The sequence below is a fragment of the Pelecanus crispus genome, chromosome 3 (genome assembly GCF_030463565.1).
Source record: "Pelecanus crispus isolate bPelCri1 chromosome 3, bPelCri1.pri, whole genome shotgun sequence".
NCBI lineage: Eukaryota > Metazoa > Chordata > Aves > Pelecaniformes > Pelecanidae > Pelecanus > Pelecanus crispus.
The window spans coordinates 60,564,197-60,590,234 of NC_134645.1; the positions used below are offsets into that span (position 1 = coordinate 60,564,197).

A 26,038-nucleotide genomic window follows, 5' to 3' on the forward strand; every position below is an offset into this window, starting at 1 on the left:
CTTTATTTGCTGCAACTTGCTGATAAGTATTATGGGTGTATGGACCAGGTAACACTTATGGTGGTCCAGCTTCTCTGATCTGCTGCTGCTGACAGTTACCCGTATCAGCCGTTTGTTTCTGAAGAAAACGAGAGAACTCCTACCTTGGAATACCCTGTCCAGAGAGAAACTGTCATGCTTCTCATCGCTGTTGACTTTCTCACAAAGCATTAAGGTTCATACTTCATACACTTGAAAATATGGAAGATTTAATTATCTGTATAAGTGTCCATGTCTGAACTCAGCCACTTTTCAACTAGATTAAGGTCAGTATTTAATTCTGTTTTACAATCATTATCTAAATAGATGCATTCAGTAAACTAAAATCACTAAATTTCCTCATTTTATAGTTTACAATAATTCGGTTTTGTTGTATTTCCATCTACTCTTAGAGCACAAAACTAACCCTAGTCATAGAGTTCTTTAATTTGTGTATTTCATCATCTGCTCTGGTACCTGTGTCCTGACCAAACTAAATAATCCCAGTATTTCTTATCAAGTTGTGTCTTGTTCACAGACATCTGAAAATCAGATCTTTTTCATTCAGGTGCTTAACTTGGTATTTGGATATGTCATTTTAAGCACCAGCTTTGAAAGCCATCAGTCTTCCATTAACCATCAGAGTATCATAATTGAGTGTTTTTTTTAAATCTGTTTCATGCAAAAAAGTCCCAGACAAAACAAATAAAGATTCAACATTAAAATTATGCCAGATCCAAATCTTAGGGATCCCCCCCCCCCTAAATTTGGGGGATTCCTGATATTCAGTGTGAAAAATAGATGTAGCTGATTCTGGTTTTCTTAATGATGGGCAAAACAAAACCTCATGCAACTCTTCAGAGAATAGAGGTTTGACATTCAGAGCAGAATGTTTACGGACATCCATTATCTGCAATATATTTAAGAGGAAAATAGTTAAAATCAGGTCCTACAGAATTTATCATATAAATACAAAGTCATATATTTTATTGATCCTTATACATTCTTCATTCATTCTGGGTCTGTGTCATTAAATATCTCATCTATTTTCTTTTGTAAGGGTGTTGTTATTGCTATTTGTTATATTTAGCAGCAGTACTTACAAATTCCAACAGGGAATTAACACTGCATTGTATTAAAACTGTCCAAACAATTAGCTCAAAGTCTGTTTGTGTTCCAGGGAACTCATATTTTAGAATGGGGTGTGGAAAGGAAAAGAATTGGCAAAGGAAATTTGAAGTACACTCATTAAAATATTAATGCCTACAGCTACACTGTCAGGCCCAGCTAGTTCCTCAAACTAGCCAAGGAGCAATGGTGAATATTTAATAATCCTCATACCCTAGATTAATATACTAATGAAATGGTGTTTATTAAAAGCCTCTTGACACATTTCTTCCTTACTGAAAATTCCCACCGAATACAAGTGGGTTTGGATGTTTAAGGAAAGTCTTCAACATAGAAAATCACTGAAGGAAAGAGAAAGGAATTTTCATCTCTCTATCTCTGAACATTTTGGGGTTCAAAAAATTTCAGAGAAGGAGGAGATTTGGTATTGTTCTGAGTCAATTTGCTGTGGCTGAGGAAATGACGAGAAGGAAACTATTTCCCCATCTCGGGAACCATGTGGTGTTCCAAGATAAGGCAAGCACTTGCTAATTCGAGTCCACAAGCAGGAAATGTGATACATCCATTTCCTTTCAGGCAAACAACAGTTCCCTGGCAGCACAAAAGCATTGCTTCTACTGCTAAATCTCAAGCATTCAGAAACCCATTGCTCCTCTGTGGACATACCATTCTATATTTGTTATTTGGATGTTATGGATAGAAACAGTACTTACTCTCCAATTACATGGCCACCAAAGTTTTGGGGTAAGGATTTTGTTTCTTTTTCTAGAATATTGTTAAAGTAGATGCTGAGATTCGCTGGTGATTGCCTTAAAAATACATCTAGATACTTTTAAGCCTCACGTTCGAAGCAAAAAGTAATGAATAGGTTTTGTGTTCCTTGCAGTGCAAAAGATTGTTTTCCAAATGTTTCTTTGACAAAGGTTTATCATGTTTTTAAACTAATCAAGACAGCAGGAACTGCCAGGGCAAAATTGATTGTTTGACAGAGTTCATTACTGAAGTCAGTTGAAAAGGTGTCTATTGACTTCAGTATGTTTCAGACCAGGTAGACATTCTCAACCATTTAATGGATGTACCTACATGGCAGACATGATCTGTTTCATCTTCTGATGAAAAAGAGATAGCACAAACTAAACATGTTGCAACCTTCAGAATAAACTCTTACTCCTCCAGAATGAAAAATTGTTTGTGATTTGTTGTGGTGCTTCATGATCAGATTTTCCTCAGTGTATATTTTGATTATTATCCATTAAGACTGTTTTCTTTCATGCAAACCTAAGAATGGTCCATTAACTGAAACCTATAGAGTGTGAGGTGGAAGTATATGTTATACTGAAATTCATTCAAAGTAATTAGGTTCAGTGACTTGATCCTAAAGGATTCTGTGCAACAGCTGTGGAGAACCTTTCCCTCCAAAAAGCTCTATTGCTTGCTATGTTTAACATTAATGTGTATTAGCATTTAGCGTTAGAATGAATCATATGATCCATTTTTGTCTATTACATTATCGTTATTGAGCAATGACCCCTCCAAGAATCTGTGCACTATCTAAAACTAAAAAATAATATGCATTAGCAAAATAGGACATTTGTTGCATAGAAGTGCCCTGGGAAAAAGAGTGGGAAGAAACTATACAAGAAGACTTAAAGAGGTTCCTTCATTTCCTTAGCATAAGAAACAAGGATACATCGAATGCCATCCACGTTTCCTGCAGTGACACATATATTTTCACATTGGGACACCATGAGCAACTCGCTTCATTTTTGTGTCTTGGGCTAAAGAGTAGGATAATGATACTGGATGTCTTTGATATATACTTACAGATTAACTAAGGAAAAAATACTGTTATGACTGTTTCAGAGTCTCTTGTTGTCTGGAGGTTATCTGCTGGACTCTGAAGAATAACTATCATTTTTGTAAAGTGGAACTACATGTAATTCTAAAATGGCTCTTTCAGAGTGTACTTTAAGAATCCTTGTGTAAAAGGTGCTGCCCCTTGTTACTGCAGATTTGTTTTTATTCTGAGGTAAATTATTGATTCGCTGACATGGAAGCATAGACAAGAAACAACAAAGTTATATGAAACCCTAAGGATTCATTAACCATACTGCTCAGACTGTGGGCAAGGCATTCTCCATCTTCGCGAAGAGTCACAAAGAGTACCTAAGAATTGAATGTTTAAATTCCACAACATATTGCATGCAGCTGGCCCTGCTGGTACTGCTGTTACTCCATCATTCCATTTAAGCTACTTCTCCAGGTGTGCTAAGCCCCAGTCCTTCAATATCAAGAGCTGCATTTGACAGCACAGAGCAGGACACACATGAGCTGTCTTATGGGTGAAAGGGCCAGCATCTCCTTTCACCAGCATTGCCCACCTGGTTTGCCAGGGACCGAAACTGTACCCAGCCCTGATCACCTCCCATTTGCTTACCCTCTGACAGCAGATGAACCTCACAGTTTGGGTTTTTGTGAGGAGCTTGCATGGTCCTGGGCAAGAAAGATGCCTCAGGTTTTTCTTATTTTTCTGATAGATTTCAGAAGAGTTAATAGCATTTACTCTTCCTCTCCTGTAGGTATGTCATATGTGGTAGACTAGGGAGGGACACTACAATAGTCTGTGTCAGAAGACAATGACTGACACAAGCTCATTGTGATAGAAGTGTGTTTTCTGACATACTTGGAGATACATGATCTGAGGTAAAAATAAAACTGCACATAATAGATGTAAATAAAATTGAGTTCTTTATTAGATGAGAATGCAGTACCTGAAATTGTGATTTTTCAGGATATGGCTTACTGACTGTTTCACTGGTTTTCTAAGCTGCTCACCACATAGTGTTGTGAGTGTGAATACATTACCAAGATGCAGATCCTTTTCCATGCATGTGTGACTTCTCAGCAGCTCCCATGGACATGGCCAAAGTGTAAACTTCAACATGTGTGCAAAGGTTTGCTGAGAGGGACTAACTTTGTGAGAAAAAGATAAACTCTGTAAAAACTGTTAAAGCGACTATTCATGATATTTAATCTCTTACAATTTTATAAAGCATCTGTGGTCTAATAGCTGGTTTCCTACTCTGGAAAACATACAGGCATCCTGTTTTCTAAAGCTGTCCAGTTTCCAATGATAACTTCACCAATAGCATCTTAAAAGTGACTCTAAGAGTTTAAAAACAATGAACAAACTAGAGTGTCCTTTAAAATGATGAACAAACTAAACTGTTGTCTGTTTATTTATGTATGAGCACATATAAATCTTTTTACAACTGCTCCAGGCTAGTGGAAGTGTGCATGACTAAAGCTGTGTATATAAAAACAAGACATATACACCTTGATATGTCGTGCTGTGTGAATTGCCTAAGTAGTCTAAATCGTCTCTCTATTTTCATGCAAAGACCTTAACAAATAATAATATAAAAAAGAAAAAATAGCACACTTTTTTGCAAGCTCAGTGTAGAATCAGTGACAGCCTGGAGAGTCAATAACATGCTTAGCTGCAGATCTTGCAGGAATTCTTCTGAATTCAGACTTCACCATCATCATTCTGCAGTACTTTTGAAATGCTAAATTATGCAGCAGAGTAAAACAGAAGCAGCAAAACAGTAGTTTTGCTGGCTTAAAATCAATTCTGCTGGAAAAAAAAATAAAAAAGGAATATTAACCTCCGCTTCTGGTTTAAATACGTGAGTTTCATGATAGAGCTCCCTGCCCTGTCAGCAAATATCCTCTGTGTAATATGTCACAAGCACAAAATTGTGATTCCTGTCCTCACTTTGCTAGAGCTGTTCCCTACTACAGATGTTGCACAGTCTTTGTAGGCACATGTGCCTGTTTCAGACAAGTTGTCTGAGCTACTGCAAGGATGCAGGAGCTCATCTCTTTCAGGTGCCAACTTCTATGAAGCTATGTAACCTCCAGTCACCCTACTTTGCAGTGGGAACCTATAGTATGGTATTTTGGCAGAGGTAGGAAGAGAAGCACTTAAAGCCAGCCTCTGCTGAACTTCATTCAGCACTGGTATCACATGGGACTGTAGACAGAGAATCTGGATTATTTTTTTAATTAGTAGTTTCAAAAGCAGTTTTGGCAATAACTGAGTGAGAAATTCAGGGTTTGGTACCCATCCATCAACTACTAATCTCATTTTTTACTGTTTTAATATAATTTTTATTGAGTTCATTTTGATTTGTAAGTTAACAGTGGGAGCAAAGATGTTTCCGTTTTAACCAGGAGTGCATTTCTTGTAATTCCTAAAAGCATTTTCAGTCTCACACAATTAAATACAATAAATGGCTTCAAGACAATCCTATTTCTCCAGTGCAGATAACAATATACTTTCAGATCAGGAAATTTAATTTAAATAGTACATTTGATCTATATGACAGCAGCAGAGAGAAGAAGTATAAGCAGATATTAATCAACATAAACTTAGATCCCTAGACCATCCTTTAGCCTAGTTTTACTCAAGTATCTATTTAAAAATGCAACATTAAAATTTAATACCTTAAAAACATTAAGAACAATTTTTCTTTTCTTGAATCAGAATCCAGGGTGTTATTTGTTCAGTGTGTGGAAACAACACCCTATATCAGCTGGCTTCCAGCATTTTAAGATTGTGAACTGCCTGGCACTACTACTTTAAGCTTATCACTTGACTTTGTAAGCTACAAATGCACTTATGGTTTTAAATATAATGTCAATTTTTGCCTTGTCTCTCCCTCAACCCACTGGTCTTCTCTTCATTAAAATGTGTCTGCTTGAAAGAAGTCAGACTATATACTCTGCTGGAAAAGATGGTCATTAGGGATGAGCATATTCTAACGTCTGACGTGGTATCATGTTACTGGTGTAGCAATAATGGTGGTTAAGGACTTCACGTCATTCTCTTTATGAACCAAAATACTACTTGGGAAGGGCAGCACTGACGTGAAGAGTAACACAGCTGTCAAACACAGGACAGGCCAACCTAGACAGCCACAGGACCCGATTTCTCTTCTGGGATCCTTCATGGGTGGTAGCCATGGCAGAGTAGAAGGAACAGCAGCAAATCCAGTCCAGTTCTTTGCAAGTGAGAAAAGAAGCATTTGGCTACCTGTGTGGTGACCAGGTTAAGCCTGTTGGCTTCCAGCCTGATGACTGTGTCAGCTCATTTCTGGCATACTCACTGGGTGGTACCTCTCCTCACTCCCTTTGCTCCTCTTCACACACTTTGTACCCTTCCAGTCCAGCTTTAGTAGAAGCAAATAAAGACTCCGGGAGATGTCTCAGCTGTCCTGCTGGAGATGTGGACACACAAAGGTTACAGTTCGGAGCCAGCTGTGGAGCACTTGACAGCAGATGTGGCAGTCGTAGCTTCTACGGGGATACCACTCTTCCTAGCTGGGTGGCTGGAAAAGACCAGCATAAACCAGAGTACCCCAGAGGGCCTTTATCCTGGTAGACTGGGCATTGCTAATAGGGCAGAGGACTTCATTAAGCTGAAGATGTAGTTCCTTTGCTGGTAGATAGGAGGAAGTGAAGGCATGACTTAGAGCCACTTACAGATGTTTTACCACTGGAGATTTTTTTCTTAGTAGAGAAAACATTCAGGATTGAAGTAGAACAAAGTAGGAGGAAAACACAACAAAACTAGAGCCTTGGATTCAGGTGCAGTATCAGCCTCAAGGAGGTATTTCCTCAATTGCTGTTTTTCTTCTTCTCTTCCATTCCCTTTTCTCCCTTTTCAAAATTTCCCCCTAGTGTGCATATTCTTCCTGGTATTTTAATTTGTGACAAGCAGCCAAAATAGAGCAAGGTAAGCAGTTTGTCTCTTTTTGTCACTTCTCTGTGTTTTGGAAAACCCCAGCATATGACACATCATAAAGAGCTCATAGCACAAGAAATAGCACAAGAAATAAATGTCTTCACAGGAGATATAATCTCTTTCTGCAGAGTCTTTGGATTAGATCACTGATGCCTGCAGGAGTTTGGAAATGGGATGTGAACAAGTGAGCTTCTTTCGTTTGAAATCACTCTGCTGGAGTCAGACAACTTCAGACTTTACAGGCTCCTGTTGTTGGAAGCAGCCCCAATGGGAGAAAAGAGAAAGGGAGAGGCAAAATTCTTTCTTCCAACCTCATGAGGCAGTCCTGCTGTGGTGTTTTAGGGAATAATTCCTTCCAGTGCCTATCCAAAGTAGTAGGATATTGTCTTCTTCAGAAGACAGACACTGAAAATGAGGATAGAGCCTTTTAGTGCGCAAATATGAGTATTGCCATGACCCAAAACACCACACTGTATTTTTGATGGCTAGGTAAGCAGTTCTCCATTCATAGTACTAGCAGGGACAATAAATGAAAATTGTATTCCAGTGATAACTGACTTTGTCAATTTTGAAATTCTTTAACCTCATTGCCTTTTTGCATTTAGTTAAAATGATATATAAACAATAGATAAAAATACCCAATCAGAATAAAAATTAAAAGCAAGCCAAATTCATCAATACATGCTGAGTGACAGGGAAAGGAGCAGAATGGTCCCGGCAAACATTATCAGAGGAAGGGATGATCCATATTGATTTGGTGAAGTCAAACATATCTGAAAGAAGATATCTGAGTTCTTTGGCCAGGAGCCTGTACTAATACCTCCGCCGTGTCACAGACGGCCATATATATATATATATATAAAATGCAGTCTTCACACTGAATCTGCATCTCCCCATCTGGCATACACTAACCACATCTACAGCAATAACTTTCCTGCTCAGACTTCCCAGAGTGCTTTATCATGCACTACCTTAACAAGTCTGTCTGCTTAACACTTGAATTTCAGAGTCTGGCTTCTGGCTCATCAGGGATACTGATCCATCACTCAGGACTTGCAACTCAGGGCTTTACCTCATGGTGTGTGATATTGAAGGACTCAAATCATTGAGCAGACTTCTGTCCCTGTCATGATGGAGTTAATATGAGAGCCAACTGTAGGTGAACAAACCGTCCTTCCAGCTCCCCACCTACCTTTTCCAACGAAATAAATGGCACATACTTCCAGGTTTGTTATTATAGATTTTCTAGAGCCCTGCTAGTTCTTTATTGCTTGTCTAACCTTCCATCTTCTGACTAATATTTTCTCTTTTACTTATTGAAGATGGAGCCTTTAAAAAAAGCAAAAGTGGTACATCTCCAAAGTTACCTTTCCATACCCTTAAGACCTCTAATAACAAAGAACAGCTTGTCTCATTCCCATTTCACAGCCAAGTATATCTAGTGATGCAGAAAAAGAGCTTGTTTTGAAAATCATATAATCCAAATGCCTTCACTGATTGGTTCTAGTGTATGTCAGTGGCATGTGAATTTGGATAACCCAATATAAAAGTAGTCTAACACAGAAAATAATAAATAGGAAGGAGGGATGCAATTCCTAGTTTAGTCAGAAAGCTCTCAGAATTCACTCCATGAAATGGCTAGGAAAACTGGTGGAAAAATAAAATCTTGGAGACTTTTTCCCTGTTTCTTAGCCCAGAAGGTATTGATCAGATGGACTAATTAGAGCAGTATTCCTCTAAAATATGTGCAAAATGTTGTCTGCACTAGAAATTTCTATTTGTTGGAATGGTGTGACTACATAATATAAGGTATAATGCAGACAGAAGTGGAGTATGCCTATACGCTTTTGTGTCAGTCTGGTATGGACAGACCATGTCCTTGGGGCTGCAGATTTTCCCAATTCTATCAAATAATGCATCTGCAAGCATACCTGGCTTAGTGGCTGTGTAGCTGTGTTGAGTAAAGGCAATGGTGATGTAAAGCCTCCTCCAACTCCGCTTGCAAGAAAGCTGCCAACACCACACAAAATTTTTATCAACTTCAGAATGTGTTGAGACTCCTGAGGTAGGGATCCTAACACAGAGTAAAAGACATTGATTCTTCCCAAATTCACTAGACAAACTAGCATAGTTTTATTTTCCTATGGCCAACTTGAACTTACAGCAGGATTGCTCCCCCAAAAGACATTTGTGAAAATAAACATAGTGGGAGGCAGATTTTTAGTTGGGTGTCTGGAAGATAAGACAGATGGTTCCTCCACTTTTCAGGTCCATATCTGAAAAATAGAGGAAACTTCCTTGTGCTGCTTCGTAGGAATGTTGTCAAGAGAAAGACAATGAGGTAAAACGTGACACAGAATCAGATAGAAAGCCAGTTCTGGTTTTACAAATGCTTCCTCTAAACACACTAGTTTTTTTCAAGCACATGTATCTGAGGAACAGATGTACAACACATATAAAATACGACACATTTAAACAACACTGTGAAAACCAATGAGATCTTTAAGGTAATGGTACATCCTTGAAATGTTTCCTTTCTTATTATCACTTTTAAATCTAGTGTACCTACAAGTTCTCCCTCCTGCTCCTCAGTGAAATGTTACATGATGCCACAAATTTAATAGTGACGTCGTATTTCCAGATTATTTAACCAAAGATTTCACTTGAATGAACAACTTTTTTTCATATTGATGAAGAATAAATGCAATGTATCTGCATGGTGAATTTGCAGAAATCAGGACTGCGAAAATCCTATACAGCTCAGCAGAGTTTTTAGGACAGGGACCAGTTTTGGTTTTGTCTGTTACAAATGCCACACACTGGGACCTCAGACAGACCCTGAGAACATAGTACACAGACAAAAACAAAGAATGGCAACACCAGTAAAACTGAGCTTCACTATATATATATATAGGAACTGAGACAGACTTTCTTTTTTCACTTCTTGGAGAGGGCTGTAGGGTTATGCATCCTTCCAGGCCCAGCAGCATCAGAGTAACATTTGCTGCATGGCTTCCAGAGCAACAGAGATTTCCCCCAACTAATGGCAATCTCTTTTTTTCCCCTTCAGATGAGATAGTGATCCACATGAAAATCCTGTGATAGAGATGTAGAAAATGTCACATAACTAAATCACTTCTCAAGTGCTCAAGTGGTCAGAGGCTGATTTAAGTATTCCACATAATTGTGATAATGATCATAGTAGCTAGAGGACTGCTGGGGCAAGGGAGACCCCCACACACCACCTTTTGTCTGCCTGAACCTGTTAAAATCTCTACAAGGAAGAGGGTTATTGTCCTGTCTTCCAGGTCAAGGTCACCAGATGATCTTCCCGTTTCCAGCTCCCCTGACCAGAGTGTGAGCTGACTTGGGATGTGTCACAAGGCAGCAGCAGAGCAGCCTGGGCCAGTGACTCAAACAGGACACAGCTTTCATATAAATAGTGCTAATACTGAGAGGCAACAAGGGTGTGGGTTTAACTGAAGGAAGATAAAAGGCAGCATGTGATGGTGAGGCATTAGCAATGGCAGCAACTGTGTTTGAACATCAGCCCTTCAGTGGCAACAAGACAGCAGTGAATCTCATTCCTCTGTAACACTCAGGGTCCCTGCCTCCTCCTCTGAAGTCCTCCAGAAATATTCTTATGCCAAGCGAGAAATAAATCTATGGGTTGTGATATAATTAAACAGGAAGGCATTGCTCATCTTCCTGCTCTGAGCTTCAGGATATACCATGTCTCAGTTCCCCCTCCGCTGTGTTTGAGAAAGACTGGTTTGTATGCAGCTTTTCAGTTGGATTTCTTACGCATGCGGCAGTACTGTTCGCTGGAGCGGCTGTGTCTGTGGGCTTCATTGTATTCCAGTATTGCTACGGAGAGCCTGAAGCAGCCAGGCAAGAGAGGCTGCACTGCACCTTCTAATGCTACTTATACTGGTGCCAAACTATTGTAGGAAGCCAGCACTTCCCCAGTGCTCCATCAGGGACAAGAATCAAGGTCATCTGTCAAATCTAAACATACTCTGCCCATGCTGATTTCTCCAGGAGACAGAACTGTCTTAGCCTCATGCTGTGTTTTATTTTCCAGCTGGCTTTTGGAGGTACCATTTTGTATCAACCTCTGGACTACTATTGTTTATATAAACCCTACAAAAAATTTATCAGATAAATCATATACTTCTTCTGAAGGGGCATAATGATCAAACTATTCCAAATTTAATGTGATTATGCTTATTTTGCTATCAGTTCAGTAAAAGATTTGACAAGCACGTGAAAGTTATCACTTCCTTTGCTAAAGGAAAGGGGATTATATCAATAGTCAGACCTTACATTTAGGAAGATAATATGTAAATCCATTCCAAGATCTTATGTGCAGGCCTGTCAGGGAGATAAAAGTAAATATTAATGAGGGACCTATTTTTTTCCTTGCCCTTATTATGGCAAGCCCAAAGAAAAGAGTATTACTGCAGCTGGATGAAAGCAACAAACTGTGTCATGAAGACAGGAGACCAGCCTTATTCTTGCACGCTGTCTATTCAAAGCACGATTTCTTCCTTGTATATAAATTATTCTTTTAAAGTGAGTCTGTCATCCTCAGGCTGTGTTTTGTTGCATTCTAATTACTGCTTCTTTCCTGCTTTCCCCACCCCCCCATACAGCCATTGATTTATCAAATGCTTAATGATCTTTAGCAGGAAGGACACAGATCTGAGGTAGTAGAAGGAAAAGGCAAAGTTTCTTCAGAGTATTATTTAAATATTAATCAAACACACAGCACATACATGTTTTGGCAATTACACCTACTGTATTGACTGCGTATGTGGTGCTGCTCATTGTCACATGAGCTGCTGGAAGCATCATTCTTTATTTATCCACCAAATACGGAAATCTCATCTTTAAGAAATGAAGTATATTTCTTCATCCAAGCACCACACCAGTGAATGTGTTGGCATGTGAACGTGTCACATAATAAAAAGAGCTTATTACTGTGCTTTCTCCCCAGGACAAATGCCCCGTAGCTGCATGCTTAACTGCTATAGCCTAGTAGGATTCATATTCAGATGAGTTAGTCTCAGCACATTGTGGGTGCAATAGTTTTGCCTCAATTCTTGTAGAATCTGTTGAAGGAAATACTCTGTATTTATACACAACTTCCCATTTTACCATTGTAGTTCATTTAACTAGGAGTCAAAAATCTTTGTGAGCCAAATGCGTGGCTATGAGTGGTTGCCATCTCACTTACAGAGAAGATTAATCGAAGCATGGAGATGGAATGAGATGTCCACAATCACAAAAGAACAGTACAAAGTAAAATCAAGACTCAAGACTGACCCTTCTGTCTTTGTAAGATCTTCATTTCATAACCTTATTCTTTTGTTGGGGAAAAAAAAGAAAATCAGAAAAGGCTATCAATCACAGTTAGTAGAAACAACTTCATTTTTTTGTGCTTTTCAAGGTAGAAGCTTCACTTCCTATACAAACTTAATAAAAGGTACTTATTCAGGTTTTGAAACCTATTGTATAGTAGTTAAGTCTGCACCAAGCAATTGTAAGTTATTCTCTTAACATAACATATTCTCCTTCTACTTGAGGAGACAGAAAAGGTACTTACATGAGTTTGATTTTCATGTACTGAAAATGGAACAATAGTAACTGAAGATTTATCTGTTAAATAACCTCAACCAAAACTCCATCAACAATACAAATATATACAGCACTGTTATGAAATAATGTCTAGGAAATTTTCAGAAAAACAATTGGGGGAAAAAAAATAGTTGGTTCAATGCAATGCAAAAACTTCTTCAGGCTCTGACACACTTGCTGAAGCAAACAGCCAGGGCAGTTTCTGCTTCTCAGCAGAGGCATGCACCTTGCTTCTCTGGCATCTTATTTGAAGAAGAAAATTAATTCCCTTTTTCAGACATTTGAATTCACAGTCCAGCATCTTAACACACACTTATGGCATATTTGACCATTTAACTGACATCTGTTAATTGTGAACCGTTTTCTTTAAAAAACTATGTTATATTGATGCCATCTCCCAGTTATCCAGGGTAAGGGAAGGATGAGCCAACCAAGCAGACACATGGCTTCTGTGGAAGGTGCATAAGTTATGCAGGCAGACTATAAATGGAGAAGGAGACCATTGATGGCTCTGCTGATTGAGAAGCGCAGGAGTCTCTAGGCAAGTAGGACCTGGACCAGCCTGGTGCAAACACAGTCTCCCAGCCACCACTGGCTCATATGAGACAAGCACCAGTGTCCCACTTCACACTGAGTGTCCAGCCTGGATCATCTGTCCTGGGTCATCAAGAGTTGACTAATACTCCAGATCAGTAATCATCTCACTTAGAAATCATACCAGCATTTATCAGCTTGTAGTTGCACAGATTCTTGAGAGTACTACTCAATTAGGTATCCTAGCCCACACTGAAATAGATATTCATAGACATATTTGGTACAAGAGAAATCTCTGAAACTGATTGATGGTCACACAGGAAGTACTGGGAGAAAGAAAGCTCCAATTTCTGAACTGTAGATAACTAATTGAAGCGTACAGTACTACCATATATTAACTTACTTAATAATTCTATGTTCTCAAAATGTTCACTCTTATACCTGTTCCATGAGGAAGATAAATGTAGCAGGAGATTTTTTGCATTACTGGATGTAGCTCAGGTACTACTGCAGTGAAAAATGTAGGAAAATCTGATTTAAATACAGATCCCTCTTCCTGCTCCTTGAATACTTGTTTATTGGATAGTTTAGATCAGTATTCAGCGAAGTTCACAAACAGCTCCTCTTCCTCCTACTCTTCAGCTTTGTACAACTTTCTCAATTTTCGCCTGAAGAAGGCCCCAGTTTTAGCAATCTCAATAAATAATGAGACTATAAATAGAACACTAATCACTGTTTTCATCGATGGCTATTTTTGAGCAAGCAATACACAAGTTAGGCCTGTCAGCAGAATACTCTGTGGCAGTATTTCAAAGGCAGTGTATTTCTGAGTGAGAAGAGCCTGTTTCTGAGAAACTTCACAGTTTTCGGCCCCAGTAGATTTCCTTCAGCTTCTGCCAAGACACTATATTGTACATACCTGTTTCATTCATTTTGTCTATGTTAATACATGATGTACATTTAAAATGGAGACTAAAAGGAATGGAACTGGGAAGGGGAGATTGCTCCTGTCCTGGGAAGCAGCTGAGCATGTTGCAGGGGGAGAGGGAGAGAGCTTGCACAGCTAAGAGCAAGGATCAGAAACAAGGTCCTGCCTCTTGGTGTGACAGAAAGAGACACTTGAGACCCAGAGACAAATGTGCAGAGGTCGCAGCACTTCTGAAAAGCACTACATTGAGAATCACTGTTTATAGGATGTACTGGGCAGGCCAAAATGAGGTCTTTATTTCTAGAATATCTAGTATCTCAAGGTACTCAGAGTGTGCCTTGTCACTCTGAGTTTTCTCTCTTTTAAAATAGTCTGCTTTATATTATGATAAAACTTGGACTTTCAGTATAAATACTTCTTGGCCTTCTGTGGGTTCTCAAAGTATGGACAAGCTACACCTGAAGCCGTGTCCGGGGCAGGCAAGCTCTTCTCAGACAACAGAATTGCTGTAGTAGGACTGAGGATGATTTCAATGTATTCTTTACCCTACAGTCTTCCCAGTAACCTGAAAACCTTGTGCTTTGTTCTAACCCTGGATGTCTTCTGTTTTCTGAAATGTAGCATACGCACTTTGGTTTTTCCTCCTTAATTTTAAGAATTTTAGGAAAGCCTACCTGATTTTAAGATTTCACTCCAGTCACTCATGTTCTTTTCATATGGGAAATGATTTTATTCTCAGCTTTGTAAAAGAGTCTTATCAGTTAAATAATAACTATAATGTCATATTGCACTGTGGTAAACTGTGATTTATTGTTTGATTTAGTTTCATGCAGAGGCCATGTAGCTTAGGCGTATGCTCTGGTTTTGTGAGGTTGGTAAGAATGCCTTGCCAGGGGATTGTTTGCTGCACATGCGGAAAAGATCAAAATTATATTACTGTCTTTGTAATGCATTAGGAATCATAATGAAACCATGCAGTAACAAAGTTTCTATCTCTGTCTGCATAAAGGAATCTTTGCTTTGTTTTATACAGTTATGCCAAAGGCATTAAATTAAACATGCTGACATCTCTATTTTAGATGTTTCCTTCTGATTATTACAATTACTCTTTATTTATCATTCCAGTAAAAATCAACTGCCAGTAATATCAAGGGAACATCATTAACTCTGAGTTGGTTTGTGGGATATTGAGATGGCATATTCCACTCTTCTGGCTTTTTATCACAATGAATTATGGGTATTAGCACACAAAGCAAATGTACTCTGGTGCATGGAGATCATTCTGGACATCACTGTGGATGGCAAGAAATATGAATTTAAGAACAGACTTAGCCTCATGCTTCTCCTTCAGCAGGATATTTGCACAAAGCCACAAAACTGTACAAGCTTTACTTCGCTAAGCTTCTGAACACTTTTGCTGTGCCTCAGTCTATCTTACTTTCAAAGTCTCTGCAAAATGCTAGTCCTAAGGGTTTATGGCAACATAATTCAAGAGTTTTTCTGAGTTTTGAGGTACCATTAATGTCTCTGTAATCTTTTGTTGGAATGTTTCTTGTTAGCTTTTTCTGACACCCTATTTTAGTAGAATTAAGTAGATTTGCAGCATAAATTTCCAGCAGAGGGCAATCTTGTTCCTAGGTATGTTGCTCATTTGTGAAGTTAACCCTCTAATAAACAGCTGTCCCCTCTGCATTTCAAACGAAGAATGAATCCAAGGGCACAGACTGCATTTTTTTTCCCCCTCGTCATTTACTTAATAAATTCTCAGGCATTTCCAGAGCCTATTTGCTTACCTGACTGAAGAAAGTCTTAGAAACTGCACAAAATAACGTCAGTGTGGAACTTGAGCTGTCATCTTCTATATTACCTTCTTTTTTCAAGACAGGATTAACTATATTACAACTTTTGACTGATACTGGTTTTTAAAATCTTTAATGGGACTAGATGCACCACCTACCTGGACTATCTATTCTAGTTCTTACCTGTCCTCACAGATTTTTTAATTTCCTTTGCTCTGTTTTAAAGCCAGTGGTTTTTATTTTAACTGCAGTGGACATAAACCCAACTGATCAGTTATTAGGTGAAGTGGGAGAATTACTCTCTGTTGCTGCAGAAAAGAATCTGGCACTAGCACAGGCCAAATAAAACATCCCTCTAGCAAGCTGTGTCTGAATGCAGAGCACTGACGTTTCTGACAGCCTACCTACCTTATTTATTTTGTTTATTAGTTCTCATGTCCTGCACAGTCTGCTTTTCTTTCACCTTTTTTTCCCCACAGATTCTGTTTTCCAGATGACACCATCCTCGTCTGTTTGTTTTCTGGACGTCACAACTACCTGAACCACCTTGTGCTGTACCCTGTCACTCTCACTCTTTCCACAAGAGTCTTGTGTGACCTTTCTTAAATTTTTGCCATGACTAAGATCACAGCTGGTTGATATTACAGAGCAACTGATTCACCCATCCAACTGAATCATGGACTGCCTACAAATGATTAATAAGAGGCTGTTTTGCTAATACAGTTAGTGACAAAAATCAGGAAGATGGTAATGTCAACACTTGTCCACTTGTCAGATACAGAGAAATTGCTTTTTTGAACTCAGCATGACAACAGCAGCACAGGATTTGACCACTGATACCAGCCCCAGCTTTAAACTAAGTTTTCTTGGCGGTGGTAGAACTGGCATAAAATTTCAGGTAGTTCAAATCACTTCAAACCTTCTGTGGTGGCAAAAAGTGGTGGCTCTCTGGGCCCAGGGTACTCTTCCTTTCCAAACTTGCTGCCTGGGATGCAGGAGGAAGAGTAGCTGCAGCCTGTCCAGGTTAGAGATGTACATTTGCTACAGCTGTAGGAAGATGATGTGAATATGTTCAAACTTTGATGGACCCTGGCTGCTCCTGTCTGGTTTTGCACAAATGAGGCTGTGTTACGAATATCTGCTGATGACTCACCTGAAATTCCCTTGGAACCTGAGACACTGAGACTCCTGTAAAACAATATCTGGATGATTCTTACTAGTCAGGTTACTAGATTTGTAATTCATAAATGCAATTCATGTTTTAATACACTAGCTGGTGCTCTATGCTAAGCCATGCAATGTTCAGGTATGAATTCCCATACTGATTTGTAGGTTTTTATACCAGCTTTTGTCACTGAGCTTTCATTTTGGGAAAAAATACAGGGCGAGACAGAGGCTGAGCTGGATTTCTCCGTGTCTGAGATCAAACCCTCTATCAGTTGTCAAGGCTTTCAGCTTTGGGACAAGGCAATGTATGTGTGTGCAAGTGTGTGTGTGCGTGTAGGGGGAGGAATGCTTACTTACTTGGACAAGTTTTGAGTCACTGGTATATGACATGGCATGGAGGAAACAGAGCTCACAAAAATGTGAGAAGGAAAGAATTAAAATGAATTTGCAATTCTAAGATTTGGATGGAAATTATAAAAATAGCTCTTTTCCTCTATGCAACATGGTGGTATGTTCTGATGTTTCTCATTGCTAATACAGCTGAAATCAATGAGCTTGTATATTCTGCATACAAGCTTGCTTGAGTCCATGTGGAATAAAGTTTGCGTGTCAGGTGCGCAATGTTTCGTGCTAGTTTTGGGCAAGTGGAAGAAAAGAAAAATGGGGAAATTTCTCTCAGTTGCTGAAATAAATGAATACAATCTAACCTAATATAAGTAAAACATCTCTATAGCAAGCTGAGTTTGAATGCTGAACACTGCAATTCTTGACTGACAAGCTACCTTACCACTTCTAATAACTTTAAGATAAAACTACTTAATTATTTCTGTTTTAATAAAGCAATAACAAAAAAATAACATCTCCAAAGCATAAAGAAGGTTGTAATATTTGAAAGTCACCCACTAGAAATCAAATAAAATGTGTAGGTATCATCTCACCCTATGGGTGTTTTCTGCCTCCTTGTGCTTAGCAATAGCACGAGCAGAACAGATGCCTGGAAAGGTAACTGGCTCTTTATTAGCTTTATTAGGTATTATTGGCAAAGATGCAGTACCAGTTCAAGTCATGTGTGCACAGCCTGACTAAAAGATGCTTCTCCATTTCCATTTCCTTTTATTCTGCACTTTGTCCCCTCTTCCCTTGCCCCGCCCTGGTTCTCATTGAAGCTGCTACTTATGTGATTTTGAAAGGTACTACTATTCCTTCATATACTTGGCCAGCTGAAAAGTTTACAAATGTATATATTTGTGAGCACGGGGCAAGGAAGATCTTGTGCCCACCTTAAGTTTACACCTTGGGGAATTTATCATAAGGCTACAGGAAAAATGCAAGTCCCAAGGATTTCCTGAGTTGCGGGAGCAAAATGCTGTTCCAGCCCGTCACAGCCAGAGTTGAGGGCAATGGGGAGATTCCTTGGGAAAACTCTTACATTCTAATGGAATGAAATCCAGAGTGAAATTCAAATATATCCTCAATGCAAATGTGTTTTTAATTCAAAGGGATGTCTTGCTATCTGATGTGGTCCATGCACATGAAAGGAAAATTAAATCCTTGCAGAAATAAGATATTGACCTGAGCATGTCTGCAAGGATCCTGCTGAGCTCCGTGACAGAGGCAGGACCCTCCATCACAAAAAGAGAATCTGTTTTATGAAGAGTTTGTTTGATCCAGGGACTGACAAGTCTAGGTAGGGACTGTGTTGCTAATTTTTTTGTGAAGTATATCCCAAGGTGATGAAGGAGAGAATGTAGTCCACTTCTCAGAAGACTTACAGACTGGTATGAGCCCCTTTTGGTTGGCCTTGCTACTGATGTCCAGGCTGGATGGGAAGAACTTGTTTCAGAGCCGTAACTAGGAGAAGCACCTTATCAGCCAGTCTATCATCTTTACTAATAACATGTCCAAATTTCTCCTGTGTGGATTCCATAGAGTGTTAAGGACTTGCTAGAGGCTATCAACGTGATAGGATGTATACTAACACTTCATATAAACAGTTCATGGAAAGTTATGAAAGCCTTAAAGAAAGCTGCAACAACCAAGAAAAAGCTTTGCATAGCAGAGGTAATAATCCCCTGTACAAACCTGTAGCACTGCATTTGCTGAACGCTGCATGCAGAAATCAGAGAGAAGGGAATAGAGAGACTTCAGAAGGAATTGCCTGATCTGGATAGATGTTGGGCTGACACACACATGATGGCTTGATATTCAGATCTGGCGGTAACATCCAGAAGTCATTGGTGTTACTGTGGGTTCTAAACCTCCAACCTTTTTGGCATGGACACATTGGAAGTACTATGGATAAGAAAGGTAATGTAGCTAAGATATTCAGTTGCTTTGTTTCCTTATACCCATTTATTTCTGGCTTTGTACCTCAAAGTCTGTCCTGCATTGTTGAAACAAAACTTTGTCCTTCACCTCAGCTGGTGTTAGAGGTGAGAGTGGAGAAAATTGACTGGGATGGGGTACCAAATCTTTCCAGTTGTGGCATAATCAAATAAAGCAGGCAGTCTGAGCAGCCTGAGAAACATACAGACCAAAACATATTTAGGGGACCAGCACCTGGTGAGTTATTGTTATTGTCAGCATCCCTACTTTACCCCAAATTTCCGCCACCCCTCCACCCCCCCCTTAAAAGCAGAGGACAGAATGACATGCACAGCTCTCAGGAAACCATAAGATATTATAATGGCTCCTTGGGGGACACTTCGTGTCAGTATTGCTCTGACTGTCCTGAAAGGCTAGTTCTGCCCTGGCACTGCCCAGATTAAGGAAGAGAAAAACAACTCTGAAAACCAGCTGTTCCCCTCAAAATCCCAGGTGCAGCAAGTCCCATTCTGCCTTTGATCTGTTTCTCTGTTTGGTAGTATTTTCTCCAATGTACCTCAGGGCTGTGATTGCTGGACATTCTAAAGAGGAAATCAATGGGCATAGATTTACAATTCTTCAACGTAAGTTTTTAGAACTGAATTACATTTCAGTGAAATTCATCCTCTATAGGGAGTCAACATAAAGCAAGTTCAGCCTATTAGTGTGACCCACGATTCCCACTGAAGTCAGGGAGAGTCTGGGAATAGAAAAAGTAAAGTGTCTGTCACCAACAGGTCTAGTGATATCTCTATAATAAGAACCACAAGGATTAAATGTTGGTCCAAACTGAAATAAGAGCATTTGGGGTACTAGATGGCAACTGCAATAGTCAGTGTAAACCCAGCTGAGTTTCAACAGGGAATAATTTTTACATTTATATATAGAGGTAGAAAAAGAAAAGAACCAAATAAGTTAAAGAAAATGAAGACATTATCCAAAGGGATAATTGTTTGTGCTGTACCTCCAGCACAGGGGAACAGCACGTGGGAAGGACTGAAGAGCTGCACTCGATACTTTTGTCAATTCCCTCATCTGCTTTTAACAGTGTGAAATGCTGATTTGATTGTGCAGGTGGTAGAAATTATGGCTGGAAGGATGCAGGGACAAGTCCTCACCACGGTGCATGGCAACCCCACAGCCAGGTATACTTGTGCAGCTTGCTGTGCTTCTGCTTATACTCGAGCCCCGCAGGGATCCCTTCTCCTTCTCCCTCCTGGAGCTGACAGCCCAAGCAGGAGCAGGGATATCAGGTGGCAGCAGAGAGCCCCATGCCTGGGGGATCCCTTGGCAATCTCAAAATATAATAACATAACTAGCATTCCAGCCGAGGTGCAAGAGAAACCAGCCTAAGAAAGGCTTAGTTCTTTCTCCACTTTCCCATAGCTGTGCAGGGACAGCAGTAGGAATATGCAGACTGCAGCTCTGGTGCTTGGAAAGTGCTGTCTTTAGGACACTCCCTGGGATTTACTCAACTGGAGGTGGCCAAGTCCTGGCTCTCCCTCCCCACCTTTGGGAGTACGAGTAGGAACTTGCAGTAACAGAATGCATTAAATCCATTAAAACTGCATAATAGGCTATTCCTGTCCAAAAGGGGCACAGTAAGGCCTGCTGTGTCTCTGAAGATGTTTTATAAAGGGCAGAATCATGATGAGTTTGTCAGAAGGCTTATGGTGACGGAGCTCTGATCTGCAGCCAGGAGTTGCAGCACAGGATGCTGCCTGTGGCTTCTTGCAAAAAGCAGACCGATCACCCTTTGAATTTAGCATGCCCAGTCAATAGTTTCTTAGTTGTAAAAATGAGGGCTTAAAGAAAAATTGTATTTTAGGGTCAAGTCTAGTCCACCTCTGAACAAAAGGACAACAAAGCATTCCCCAAAGGGAGCAGCAATGTCCCGTGCTTTATCCTCTCCATTCTTTGCTTTATTTTCCCATTTGAAAAGGATAATGGTTAGAAGCCTATCTGAAAGCCGAGGTTACAAACGAACAACAGTGGGATTGTGTAGCCCTCCAAAATATCAGGGGCTTAATTAGAACTTAAACTTTCTGGGCCTCATGGAACTTCAAGTCTATCCTGAAAAATGTAAGGTGAATAAACTTGGGTATGAGATTCATGGCAATGTCAGTAATTTGTGATAATACTGGTCCTGTCTAGAGCCACAACTGCAAAGGCATGTAGGGTGAATATACTGCCCCTCTGATGGGGTTTGACGGGCAGCAGCAAGGGCTGGGTTCAAATTTAATGCTGTTTGGAGTCCCCACCCAGAAACCTGTGAAAATTTTATGCTGAACTTTCTGGTGCTCAAGGAGCTAATTTTCCCCAACTGCAAGCTTGAATCACGTAGCTAACGACTTTTCACCAAAGGGAGAAAAGTCAGGAGGTAGATAAGGATGGTAATCATAACTAATTCTTAAAGTGCAATTATATCAATAATCATTTACATCTCTCCTGCTGGAAGGAAAGCAAATGTTTGCTTTCCCCTCCTGCAATGATCTGCCCTAAGTTTAAGCCTTGCGAGACACCGAGGCCTGACTTAGGAAAAGGTATCTGTTGCTGTGTACTGGGGTGCCTCTGCTTGCAAGCTGGTCCCGCTGGCCGTGCCTGGCACCTCTCCTGCTGTGTGCCGGCTGCTCTCCATGGCCACTCCTTAGGCCGCTCGCTCTCTTTGCCTCTCCAGCACCTGCTTTGGCTAATTCCCACAGCTCAGGCTTGGAGTCATTATTTTGGGGTCTGGAAACAGCTGTGCAGCACCATAAATTCAGGGAAAACTCTTGAACAGCTGTTACCTTGCAAGAAAATTTTGAACCTAATGTCATCTTGCCCTTCTTGGACTCTAATGTCTGCATCCCAGTCCTGGAGTTGCTACCTTATGTTACAGTGATCAGCCAGGCACAGTATTAGCTGGTCTGCACTTCTGTACACTGTAGAAGTTACTCACCTTTGTCTATCTAATGAATACAATTTCCTTTTTAACAGAAATGCTTCACAAACATGATAACACAGCACAGATAGAATAAACATGTTTCGAGCTGTCTCTTGGTTCTTTTTCACTTATTCCCTCTTTGCTCCACCAGTAGTCATCATAGTGTTCCTTCTTGTTTGAGATCCAATCCCTTCTTGAATTTTGAGGGGATCTATAAAGGGTTTGCGTTCATTGCAGGCCTTCTCCAGGATTACGAATGTATCTGAACTTTTTACAACACCAATAAAGCTGGTGCTCAGTTGCAAAAGTAAGTGAAGTTTTCTGAAGTAACTGGCATATTCTTAGAAATATATAAGGAAAAAATCTTATTCCTCCACACTGTGAAACCATGTGGGGGAGAAAACAATCCTGGCCATGCTCTTTTTTTATTTTCAGATCTCTTATTTCCTGAAAAAAAATTGTAAAAGAGCTAGAAAGTTACTTTTCTTAATGGCAGATTAATGCATCTTTAAATTGGGCATTGGGGATGGGAAATATTCAAGAGACTTAGTACTACTAATGGTTATCTCTGACCATAATCATTTAGGATATAGTAATTTATATTAATTACTATGAGGATTTAAAGTATGTTACTCAGCAGTAAAAGGCTGGGACGTGTTCTCATGTCGTAATAAATACAAGGCTTATTCCATTAAGAACATGGCAGAAGCTACATCACTGTCATAATAGGTGAGTTTGCAAACATGCACACACAGAACATAAACGTCTATAAACAGAATGACAGGTCTGCATAAATCCACACCTCATATTGCCCACAGAAACAAATGCTTGACAGTTTTATAACACACCTTGGGGCTGGCGGGTGGCTGATTCTGGGGGAGACTAACGACTTTTCCCTTGCATTAGTACAGAAACTGGTATTAAATGCAAGATACTTTCTGGATGTTGTTGAATTATGCAATTTAAAGAAAAAACACCATATAGTGAGAGCAATCTGAACTGCTGTGTTTGTGTTGTAAAATTCATGTATTACATACAAAGATCTTAGGGTTTGTTCATCATCTAAGTAGGCTGCCATCTTCAATTCATTTTCTGGCAGAAAAATCATTCAGAGTTGATGAAATAACTTTCCTGTGTATTTTTGCTGTATTTCAGAGCACATAACAATAGCCTTCACAGTGTCCATGGTGGTTGGACTGGTGATTGGAGGGATCATCTGGGCGTTGTTCACTTTCTTGTCCCGTCGCAGAGCTAGCGCCCACATTTCCCAGGGGAGCTCCTCAGCCTTCAGCCGTCGGTCCAGAACCTCTTCCCATGGCCACACTACCAGCAGGACTGGATTTTACCGCAACAGCAGCTGCGAACGTCGGAGCAACCTCAGCCTGGCCAGCCTCACCTTCCAGCGGCAAGCGTCCTTGGAGCAAGCCAACTCCTTCCCCAGGAAGTCAAGCTTCCGCGCATCCACCTTCCACCCTTTCCTGCAGTGTCCTCCACTCCCTGTGGAGACAAACAGTCAGCTGATCACCCTCACTCCCACAAATACCACCACAACCCTTGTGGGAAGCACCACCAACAGCTTAAGTCGACCCGAATTCCACTGGTCTAACAACAGCCTCCGCATCTGCCACTCCACGCAAACCCCTCCCCCCGCCTATGAAACCATCATAAAAGCTTTCCCAGACTCCTGAGCTAGGTTCTTGCTGCAAAAACGCACATGCATTTTAGGAGGAACCTCAATCATCTCAACAACATTCTGTGTGTGATGAAGATCTGTGAGAAGTCTCCAGCTGCCATTGTGGAGGGGACATACATTGCCAAGAGGCGGGTAGTGGCAATTTCTTAGATTGCAATACCGCACTGTCCAAGGGATCACTTGTCTTTGCACTGCTGGCTCTAATTTACTGCTCTGCCATACGCTTGCGTATTTATATCGTTGTATCTTAAATTGTAACCATTGTATCTTTGCTTTAGAGGAAAGAAACTGCTGGCACATAAAAACCAGATCATTCCTTGAAGAAACAGATCATGTTAAGGATACTGATATACACATTTCTGCAAATTTCAGAATTCTGTTTCTTTTTTTTTTTTTTAAACTTCTGGTTTTATGTATTTTTCCAAGGATGTTAAATTTTCAGAGAACACCTCCCATTCCCCGCCTCCTTCTTATAACCACAGAACAGCTTCTATCTGAGGAACCTTAGACGCAGATCTCATAGAGGATTTAATGTCACAGTCCTGGCTGTGGTCATAGGCATCCTGCTCTGCTGATTGTAGAGGATCTTAAAAGACTCCATATTAGGACTGCTTGTGTAAAATTCCCCACAGTGTGGGGAAAATGTTTAAGCATATGAAGCTTCATGCAGAGAGAAGTTTCAAACAACATACTAAATGCACGGTAACAATTATAAAGAATTTTCTGTCTGCAGCCAGCAGAACAGGTAGTCACATTTTAATACCCAGTAAGGCTGTATGGGAGCAGAACTCCTCATGTTTCATTTTTCTAGTTCTGGTTATCAAGATAAGCAGCATGAATGACAACTATTTTTTTAATTAAGTTTCCTATCTTGCTATGGGATTACTCATTTCCTTATTTCAAATCGTTTTTCTCAAATTGTACCAACGTTTAATTCTTCCTGACAAATTATTCTCTGAAATGTTGTCTTTCACTAAAGCAAGATTTTAGACATCTTTTGCTAAATATTGGGATTGTACAATTAGTTGGAATATGAAGATAAAGATGGAATGTTTAGTTGAGGTTAACATATGTTCTTGACTCTTATACGTGTATCATGCCAAGCTAACCCCTGGCTTAGTAGAGGCTAATTGCACTGATGTGTGAGAAGTCCAGGATTTGGAAATAGCATAGACAAATGGGGCCTTATTTACATCTTATTTGTATCAGTTTCCTGTTAAATATTTCGTGTTCAAATACAGGGTAAAGAATTTCCACAAATAGAGGAGCAGTCGTACTCCTCACTTACAAATAAGCCTGTTGTTCCCAAAAGGGCTGGGCAACTACCAGCCACAGGACTCCTGATCCTGAGGGGGCTGGTCCTGTACTTCTGTAGAGAGAACAAGTCCTCCTCTGTCTTCTGGGAGGGACAAAGATTCAGCAGCTTTTGCGAATGGGCAAAATGCTTAACATCTTACTTTCCAGGCTTTTGGAGACTGGCAGCACCCATCCCTTTGCTCATCATCCCTCAGGAAGCACTGGTATTGATCTCTGAACTGCAATCTTCCACCCCATTATCACCCCATTTCCAAATATTACCACAAACATTGAGCTTACAAGCATTACTTACTGTAAACCACAGGTATTCCTTAGTGTAAAGGCAAATTATTTTGCATGCATTTAACTGACTGGCTTTAATTGTTTTATTTTTAGTGTGCAACATTTTCTCTTCTGGAGACATATATGTCATTGCTAGAAGAACAACCATTTACAGAGTTTACAGAGCATTTCACTGCAAACACTATGGGTTCTAGTACACTGAGGACTTGCTGATAAGACTGCAAAACCGCATGTGGCTGGTCTCACGTTATGGACTTAAAACAGTAGTCCTCTGGAGAAAGACAGTTGTGTTATTTTATTCATTAATAATATTTTTTTCATTTAGAATCTTATTAGTCTGGTGAACTTCATTGCATGCACAAGCGCGTTCACAGTGTTCTAGCTCTAGAATAGGTGACGCCACCTATTCTAACATGCTTATGAAAAGCAGAATTCA

At 40.0% G+C, this 26,038-nt stretch overlaps 1 protein-coding gene across 1 annotated transcript; it reads left to right on the plus strand.

Annotated features, from left to right (window-relative positions):
- The first annotated feature begins 1,642 nt into the window (after positions 1-1,642).
- MYCT1 (MYC target 1) lies at positions 1,643-24,025 on the plus strand. The gene is given in 3 exon segments (XM_009483999.2): positions 1,643-1,728; positions 1,730-1,890; positions 23,466-24,025. Coding segments are annotated over 3 exon segments (780 nt in total). The 3' UTR covers positions 23,999-24,025.
- The last annotated feature ends 2,013 nt before the right edge of the window (positions 24,026-26,038 follow it).